Below are 10,424 nucleotides of genomic sequence, written 5' to 3'. Positions count from 1 at the left end.
CACCTTCCATCCCATCCCTCCCCAACTGTGTGACCATTACCGACCGTGTCAGTACACGAATATCTTGCGAAACCTTCACGAGCTGTGGTTGTACAGTGGGCCGTATGATGGCAAATCTTTCCCATCGTAAGCGTTGCGGATGACGTTTGATGTGTTGTGCTGCTTGGAAGTAATTTATCTCCCGGATTGGATCACTTCATCCGTGTTTAGGTAGAAAGAACTGCGACAAATGGAGATGTGATCCATGTGGTCAGAGCGGAAATTTAAATTGATATGATAATTTTGAGGTTAGCTGCTGTATTGACGGTTACAGTAAAGTCGGGCAAACATGAGTGCCGGAAGTTCTAGTTCAACTGGGAATTCATTCGTTATAGTTTATGGTATGTGTTGGGTCGTCACTTCTTAGTAAAAAAAGCACTTGTACAATCACACACTAACACTTATTTATTACTTTAAAATATCACAAAGGATAACGTATAGCTGCATGACATCGACTCTTTACAGCGGACGATCAAACGTGAGGGTTCGTAATGATCGCGGGAGTGAACGGGTGGACTCCGTACGAGTAGTTGTCCTTGCCTCGGTTGCTGTCAGTTCCCAAACGGCAACTAGTAACGAGCAGGCTGCGAAGGTGCCCTGGTGCACAAAACACTATAAGTCCTTATTTACTTACCTATTGGACGCAGCAACCACTTTGCCATCTTGGCTTGTGGATGACCTGCATGAACTTTTCCTGGCTGGATGGTCCGGTGATATTCTCATGACATGACCAACCATTTTTATTCCACGTGCGCACATACTAGATATTCCAATATTCAGTCTCATCCTCAGCTACACATAATAGGCACCGCGATGAAAAGGCATGACGGAATATCCTGAAGCGTCCGGGATGAAACTGTATCACGAACTCGCTGTTGTTAGATGTTAGAACTATCTGTCTGTACCTGTATGTACATCACCTCTGCGAAAGTAAGAATTTGTATGCAAGTTCTATGGTGGTGTCACCATCGATTGAGTATTCTTATGTTAATCTCCATCCCGAAATTTTACGACGATCCTCTAACAACCATCCGTCTACGTAGGAGAGTCGTAAGCAAATTAAGTCTGTGTCATCAGTCCCCGAAGATTCCACCTCCGAGTCGCGGACACTCTGGCGCAGATTCTTGCCATCACTCGTCCTTAGAGTTTTCCATCCACCATCACCTGACATGTGATGTTGGTCACTGTCATTAGCACAAGTCTGGTAAGATGGGCTGGTATTCCTAAAGAGCTCAATGCGTCGTCAAGTTTACCCTGAATGTACTAACAGGGAACTGAGACTTTAACATTGAAGTCATTGTAGAGATAGAAGGAGTGGAGTTGTAACTCTGCCATCTTCTCCAAGATCTGCCGCATAGTAAAATCTGTTGAATAGTTGAATTTTTCGATTCTGAATGTTACACATAACATGATCTTGTGGAGTTAAGGAAAATTACTATTCCTCAACATGGTATTCCTGTACTTGACGCACTCTAGCTTATCATCCTTATATGATAAGGGATCATATCCTCGGGATATGATCCTTATCATCCTTTTATGATAAGGGATCATATCCTCGGGATATGATGCCGATTTTCCAATCACAATAATAATCAATTAAAATTCATTTTCTAACCCAACACCTCCATTCTTGATCAGCTATAAATCACAGCATACATTTGATCATCTAGTACTTCACGTTACATGGCATTTTTTATAAAATTTACTAATAGCCTTCAGCGCCAACAGAAGCGAAATTGATTGTTTGTTAAAAAAAATAACGAGGTTCATGTGGAGTAAGTTTGCGCAACTGGCCAAAAACCAAAACGCAAGCATGAAAATTAGTAATCATTTCATTTTGCAACGCCCCACACCACCAACACCACCAAAAACTAATTTGGCCACAAACACACAGAGCAAACAGTTTGCAAAATAAACTCCTGCTACTCGATTCGGAACACTTTTCCATCGCATTTCCGGCTTTGGTGGGTGCTGTTCCGATCGCTTCGCACAAAAGCACAATTGGTTACGGTTGTAAAATTTCATCCACCATCGGCGGGAGGGGTTTTTTTGTGTGTGTGTGTGCCTTCTTGCCACATTTCTCTCTATCAAATTTAAATTGAGTACCGTGCAAACAAGCAAAACTTGTAATCGAAATCGATTTCTGTATGTCGGGTTCTCGGTTTGATTCGTATGTGTGTGTGTGTGTGTGTGTGTGTGTGTGTGTGTACGTGTGGTTATGGCCAGGATGGGAAGAGAATAGTGTAACATGCTAAATAAAAAAAAATGAACAAACACTCTACTGAAACCAATCTCTACTGTCCCGAAGGGTACATCCGGAAAACACCATATCCTGTAGCTGGATTTTTTTTATACAAACACTTTAGAATAGTTGGAAAACGATTTCACCTTTTTTATATTCCAGCTTGAATTGCAGTTTATGCAGGACTCGGAATTGTGCTTCAAGTCCCTTTTTTTTACACCCAATCCACCCCGGATCAAGTATTGTCACCGTGTTTTGTATTGTGTGTTTCACCCTTCAGGAAATTTCCTCCCCATTTTCCCCCACACGCGCCGCTGCCTCATCTAATTGCGCACTTTTCCGATTGACACGTGGCATGTTTAGATGATCGGTTTTAATTATTTTCGACAAGCTGCATGGTAGCTTCGGCATCACCGAAACACCGCAAAGAATGGAACAGTAACGACAGCATTTGGAACTTTGGTACCATTGCCGGGTATAGAATAGAAAATGGAGAGATGAATGAAAAAAAAAAAATGTCGCCAACCAACCAAATCACCTTCACCGGGGCCGGATACGCGACTGCCATGTCCTTACAAGTGGAACTTAATTAAAATCGGTACCGATCCCTGTCGGTGCCGTGTTTGCGATGTCGCGCTTCCGGCGAGGGGGCGCCCGGAACGTACATATCTGTTACATCCGGGCGACCATTTACCAAACCACGGCCAAAAGCACGTGAAATCGTACACCGTTGACATGCTGACAAATCCCGCCCGTTAAGTGGAAAGCGAAAATCTCGGCCCGCTCTCATGTTGATGGAAAGGTCGACAGGGATGCTGATGCGCCATGGCCATCGACGGTTGTGGGACAGTTGGAGTTGGCCGCCCCTGTTACGTGTGTTACCGCCACCCAACACCGAGCTGGTGGATTGCAGCACCGCGCCAAGTGTGGCGTATTGTATGCACCATTCAGGCCCATTCCGGCTCAAGGACAATCGACACCCCCCGCGGGTCGTCCAAAAGGGGTAGGTGATGGTCGCGCTTAGGTCGTTTAGCGGAACACTGATCTGGAAACATGTATAATCATTTCGAGCGACAGTGATTAATAGGGTTTCACCGTTGCCATTCGATCGGGGCGGGTTTACCGCACGGCCATTCCACTTGTACGTGTGCTTCGCCGTGCCTTTCCGTGATTTGCTGGTTGGAGGTTGATATCGTACAAATACATGCACACGAGCTGAATCGGAAGTGTTCGTAGCGACAGCAGGGAATAAGGAGCTACAACTACAGCATCCCAGGAGTCCGGCAGCCCATTGGTTCCACCCCGGCGTATACCACCGCACGGAGCTGCGCGAATACGGCGACGGCGTCGTTCCAATTGAATTTAATTTATTTGCACAATTATAATAAATAGCTGTCAGTGACAGGTTTCACACCCATTTCTTCTACCGAAGCTTATTCCGGTTAGTGTGTTGGGGGCCACAGGTCCTGCTTCATTCAACTTGCACTGGGATGGGTGCCAGGGTGAGGTGAAACTGGTGTGAAGCCTGTGGAACGCGGGCGCAGAGACGATTTTGTGCTGCCGTCTCGAGGTCTTCCCCACTCTAACCTAGTCGTAGAGGACTGCTGAGCATGTTTTCCATGCCGTAGCTAGTGCTGACGGTGCAAAAGAATCCTTGCGAAGCTACAGTCACAGACGAAATGTAGGCAGCAGCACCATTTTCTAGTAGGCTGAACAATTTAAGGTGTTTTAAAAGGAATATTGAAAAACTAAATGTCTTTTCAGGCTTTGGTCTACTACAAGACTTTAAACAAAACAAACTTCTACTAATATTTAAAATCTAGTAAAACAAGAACACAAAAGAACAACAACGAAGTTAATTTACAAAAGTGTTATCTTTTATCATGCTTTGTGGAGCTTTTATCAATCAATTTTTTATATGGAAAACAATGAAAACCAGCAAAATTGATAACAAAAAAAAATCGTTTCATAATAAGAAAAAAAACATGGAAGCACACACTAAGCAAAACATTAAAATTATTTAACAAATATTCAAAGCAATCTAACCTAACGTTAAGTAACGTAAAGGAACGTACCACAAAACAACAAACAAAATAAAAAAAAAACATGTTAAACTAGAAACCTAAGCAGTTGCCAGTTAAGCAATTGGATTTTATGGAAAGCAATTTCAAATAGTGTGAAATAGAAGGTAGCTAAAATAGGTTTATAATGCAGAATGAATCCACCATAATGAACTTTTATTCACTGTGAACAAAAAAATGAAAGAAATCGACATTTCACAGACAGCTGCTCATGTGGCCATCACTGTTTGATGCTGCACGCTGGAGGAATCTTGCGAAAGAAGCTGCTGCACTGTACAGCAAAAAGAAAATAAAATATGAATGACTTGTGAGACATCGTTGGCTGTTTTTAACGGCGTTGTCGACGTCGTACGATTTCTGTCTGAAGGCTTATAAAAGGTGGAATCGATTCGGAAGGTACCAACAGCGAAAACGGTGTCTTCCGCACCGGTCCGCGCTACCGCGCAATTGATGGCCATGGAAAGCGCTGATGGAAAATAAATTGATGATCTTCTCCACTGTTCTTTCTCGTTTTTCCTTTCCCCGTTTGCGTTTTGTCTTGCTGCTGATGCCTGCATACCAAAGCATCTGGCGCGAAATGTGTTACCATGACGCAGGTGAACTTCAAAATGTCTTCTCTGACACTGTCCTACTTCCAGCGCCCAACCCCCAAAACCCGGCACAGGTGTGGAGAGTGTTGAAATATTTCGTTCCTTTATTATTTGCAGCTTCCATTTTCTTCTTCTTCGTTGTGATGTTGTATGGCAAGAAACCTTCACGTAAGAGAGTCATTTACAAGCCGTTCGGTTCCCTTTCTGCTCCAAACGACCGTTACGAGCGGCTGATGGCATCTTCTTATTCAGCGCTTAAGAAGCACACTCCGTCCGGTCCAATTCATCCCGTGTTTCCCATTGCAGACGGACGAAACCCACCGTGCGCCTGCATCCGTTCCGGCCCGAAATGCAAAATGGAGGGAGCCAAATTTAAGACGGGCTTTGGCAAAATTATCGTTATGGCATTTTTAGTCCACTGCGCCAGCAGCACCGCGCAAACGGGACATCTTCACACGTGCCGTAATCGGACGGAACCGTTTTGCAAAAACCGGGCCCGGCCGGGCGTTCGGACTGCACAATCTTTTACGACCGAACCGGGTCGGTACGATAACGACGACTTACGGGTCGCGTCTGATAAACGATCCGGTAGGAATAATTTAGCAGCAGAGTTAATAACGACCCCGAGGGGTGTGCGAGCTTATCGATGTAGGGGCAGGACAACATAATAAACATCCCGTTTGTTTTTTCGGCACTTCTTCCGTTGTTTGCAGGTGATTTTATTGGTGGCGTCCGGGCGTGGAATGTGCAACAATCGCAATAAAACCGGAGTTCATTCATCAAAGCCCACACACGCGGGACCGTATGGTGAAAATCGGGGAAGAATAAACTTTTCCCGTTGTAACTCGTGTAACGCGGTGTGAAGCTGTGCCCATCCTCAGCATCGCAACATACGCCGTAAAACCCCCTTACAAATACTTATCGATAGGAAATGCGCCATAGATGTATCGCAAAACGATGGAACGATGCTTTGTTTTTTTGTTTTGTTTGGTTGCAAATTTATTCATAGCGCTTTCATCGAATATAGTTCACTTTTCATTTCCCTTGTTTTACGGTGAAGAAGGTAATAAAATTTGCGCATAAAAAAACTGAATGTTGAATTTTACGCGCGAAAGCTTGCCAAAAAGTTACTGTTGAGGTTTGGTTTATATTTCGCTACAAAAGCCAATATAAATAATCGGCATAAGTGTGTTACTACCCGTGTGCGCAGCTCATCGTTAGCTTGAGTATGTACGTTGAGCGCGCCTAAATGTATGCAATGTACCGCTTTATGTATTCGATGATTATAGTCTGCTCCAGTTGGAAGAAGAAAAACGAGATAAGAAACAGATTTAATTTGATTACTCGTTATTTCATTGCAATTTTGTTTACTTTCTTGCTGCAAAAGTAAAGTTTACTGCAAAAAGAATTCCCTGATGAGAGTAAGACCCATTTTACATGGCATTGAAAAAATGTCTTTCATTGTTGCTAAAAAAATGACTGGATAATAAAAGCAAAAATAACACAAAAATAAACACTAACTGCACGCTTTGTTTCTTATCAACTGTTGCATAACGCTTCCCATTTTAGATGTCCCAAACAGTCCTTATCGACAGAACAGAATCCATACGATCACACTTACCGGCTGCCGTTCCTTAACCAAAAAACGGATCATTAAACACGTGGCGGGGTCGTCACGCCGGTACCGGTTTAATGACTTTTGCCCTCACCAAAAAAAAAAACAAACTCGCATCATCCACCCACCACACAACCTGTCACATGGCCCGGTGCGCTGCAACTACGGTGACATATCAACGTCCTGGCCCAACGCTTCCATTCGCCCCAAAAAAGGGTCTAACGGAGATTGATCGGAGGGTGTGCAAAACGGGGAAGCGACACGTTTGTGGGCGACGGGTGTTTGGAAGAAACGGGTCGCAAGAATGTTGACCGTGGGAGTGTTTTATCATGCTCGGCGCAGTGTATTCGTGGTTTGCGTCCAAAAAGATGGCAAAGATGGGACTGACATAATCAACAGCTTCCAGGCACCCAAACAGGGTAGTAGACCGTGGAGACCGTCGGCATGCGGTGAGCATCCCCCCCACTCGGTATCGTATTGGCCGCATTCTAAACCCACAACACATACCCACACACACACACACCGTCATGCTTGACGGATGGCGAAACACGGATCATAATGCGTCCATTTGGCCTCTCACTCTCGTGCCATCGCTACCGTGATCAGTTCATTTTCCGACACAGGTTGAAAGCCATGCTCTATGCCGGCTAACGATGAAAGACGGGATGGTTCTACATGGCACGGTGGAGAAGCATCGTTTGTCACCTTCCTCTGACCCCCTTTTGCGGGGGTTATAGGGGAGCTGTACATCCCCGTTCGCACGAGAGTGCCAACGGGAGCTAAGAGTGAGCGGAAGGTGAGGGAAGAAAAAAAATCACCATAAATTATTCATTTATTCTGACAGGCAACATGACACGAAATGTATGTTGATCAGACTCATCAGCTTCATCACGGGTGTGCACTTACCGTTTCTTTGGTTCCCCCAGTCACCCACTACCCTGCAACAACCAACTCTAGAACGTGCCTTTTTGTCTTACCTTAAGGGCATTCCTGCACACACACACTGGCTTGGCTCGGGTGACACATTTACGTAACGCGGGGTTGGCCCACTGGCGGGGCCGGAAGCGGTGTCAAAACTCACCTGCGGTGTGCACGGAGCCGCATCCGGCCCAAGCTGTTTGACAAACAGGACCTTTTTATTTATTCAGATTTTTTTTTCCTGCTGCCTTTCGCTCAAAACCACGCTGTTTTGTTCCCTTGGCGCACTGAGGCGCTGGTTTACTGGATGCTTAAACTGCACAAATGTGTCTCCGGTCGACGCTTTGGCACACATTAGCGAATGAAACGAACCCATGGACGAGCATTCGTGTGTGAAAAATGTGCCAGAGGTGTTATTGTTTTTAATTCACTCCCGTCTAGCGCTACAGAATTATGCTTGAGGATTGCCGTTTTTTATTTCTCTGTTTTCTTTACAAATATTTGTACAACGGTTTTTTTTTGTGCTTGGAAGAATGGCGTCATGTACAGCGAACAGACTTTTCAAAAGAAAAGTCGCCAACGCACACATACACACCCAGCTGTCAAAACTGTCAAAACTGTTCACATTGAATCCACCATTTTCTCGCGCCCGAACCACGTGAAGTTCATTTGGTGGCAAATTTGCTGCACATTGCAGACACGGATCCGATCAACTAAAGGGAATCGTTCAGCGCTGTTGTGTTTCAAAACTCGCAAACGCAGGTATAGATCCAAACATTTGCTCAACGGTTAGCAGACCACAGTGTCTGCCCGCGATAAAGTTGTTCCGACCTTCAATTAAACTCATTCGCAGGTTCAGTAGGTTACCATTCTCATGATGGCCGATCGAAAGAAGCAAAACGAAGAAAGAGATTACTGCCCGTCATTTCTCGTGTCCCACATTCTGAAAATACTCAAAATCGGGTATCAAGAGAACAAATATGTGTTGGTCTTGGGCGATAAGGCTAGCGGAAAGTCTTCCCTCATCGCCAAGTTGAAAAAAGAAAAACCCAAGAAGTGTTCCGATCTCGAGTGTTACCATATCGACGTGGTGAACGAGATTCAACATGATTTTCTGACCTTTTGGATTCTGCATGATGATGGTTCGCGACACAAGCGAGTGCTCCAATGTGTCCTACGCGAAGAAAAGTTCCCACACACGCTCGTCATGCTAACTATTTCGATGGATAAACCCTTGACGTGGATGGAGCAGCTGCAACACTGGATGAAGATACTGACCGAACACATCGCAGGGCTGCAAATTGCGCCAGAGGAAATGCAACATTTGCAGGCACGCCTTGCGACAGTATGGCAGAATTACTGTCGATCGACGACCGACGCACCCAAACCCGGTGCTTCAACCAAGCACCTCGGCCTGTGCAATGCGCCTCCTCTGCCGAAAGGTGTTCTAACGAACAATCTAGGCCTGGATCTGGTCGTCGTCGTTACCAAGACGGACTACACGACCACGCTTGAGCAGCAGTTTGACTTTCGGCGTGAAGATTTTGACTTCATGCAACAGTGTGTGCGACGGTTTTGCTTAATGTACGGTGCCTCACTCATCTACACCAGTGCGATGGAGGACAAGAACTGCGCTCTACTGCTGAACTACCTTCGGCATCGGATCTACGGATTACCATTTCGTACATCAGCAGTCGTTGAGAAGGATGCGTTGCTAATACCGGAAGGTTGGGACAGCATGGATAAGATCGGAAACCAAAATACTGCAGTTACCAAGACTTGTAAGTGCTTATCGAAGAAAAAGAAGAAGAAGAAGCTTCCCGGCCCTAAATCGGTTGCGGCACCATCCACCGCTGCTGAAGGGACTGAGGTCGGTGATCCGCAAAGTGGATCTTCCTCGCTCTCCACGCTAACAGTACAATCTAGTGTGGGAGGATCGGCCGATATGAGTTCGACGAACGATCAGACAAGCATGCGCAAAGAGGAAGGCTGTGAGCATTAGCGTATTGCCCGTAGTTTTCCAAAGGTCTAGAGGACGCCGAAGCCTGACTATCGCTATTCGGAGATGGTGTTGTTAGGAATTGAAAGATCAGAACATTTTGCGTTGTTGAGTTGCATAAGCGTGATACTCCTTTATTGCGCATTTTACCCATTTGTAGTAGGAAGGGAACGGAATAGAGCAACGATAGGAGTGCCGAATGGGAAACGGGTATGGAGCTCTCAATTGTCCTCGAATGCATTTGTTATCTTCATCTTTATTTTGGTGTATTTGAAATACTATTCACATTCAAGGGAAAAGCGAACCACTCCACAGTACGTTATGAGGATGTGTATTAATTTCGATTGAAAATGAATAAAGATACTGAAAAAGAGAATGATTACCGAGTATTTTTCCGTATGCTATAGCAGTAACAAAAAGTAAAGTTACCAAAAGTAGTCGAAATACATGAAATGTTTTGTAGCGCACTGTATTTTTGCAACTGCGAAATCAGCCAATCCAAGGTTGCTGTAGATTTCAACGGTTTCGCTCAATCTTTTCGCCTCGGTGCGTTTAGAACTGTCAAACATTTATGTTTCCTGTTTTGTGTGTTTTTGGGAAGGTGCGGTTAATTTGTAGTGAACTTTTAACCTTAACTCATGTTCTACCAGGTAAAAAGGCGTCATATTTTATAAAGTCCTTTCCTATTTCATCAAACTTAATCGTTTTTTGGATGTGTAATTTTATTTGTTCGCAGCAGCTTCGTTGGACGCTGCCGTTTCCGGTTGATCTGGTAGTGCATGCGCTTCGCAAGTGATAGTGTTTCTGTTAAGAAACAACGGGTTAGGACATTTGGCTTCAGTAGCCAATCCTTAAACTATTCGAGGTAGTGGAATCCATCCGCACAATCACGGAATAACACAGCAAGCTGGATTACTTTGTGGTACCGTAGCAATACTAG

General features: G+C 44.8%; 1 protein-coding gene across 1 annotated transcript; it reads left to right on the top strand.

The window, feature by feature from the left end:
• Positions 1-3,093: 3,093 nt before the first annotated feature.
• LOC128710957 (cytoplasmic dynein 1 light intermediate chain 2-like) lies at positions 3,094-9,487 on the top strand. The gene is made up of 2 exons (XM_053805820.1): positions 3,094-3,270; positions 8,459-9,487. The coding sequence occupies exons 1-2, from the start codon at positions 3,094-3,096 to the stop codon at positions 9,485-9,487; spliced, it is 1,206 nt and encodes a 401-aa protein (XP_053661795.1).
• The last annotated feature ends 937 nt before the right edge of the window (positions 9,488-10,424 follow it).

This window comes from Anopheles marshallii, chromosome 3 (assembly GCF_943734725.1).
Source record: "Anopheles marshallii chromosome 3, idAnoMarsDA_429_01, whole genome shotgun sequence".
Lineage (NCBI taxonomy): Eukaryota > Metazoa > Arthropoda > Insecta > Diptera > Culicidae > Anopheles > Anopheles marshallii.
This window is presented reverse-complemented; position numbering and strand designations above follow the sequence as displayed.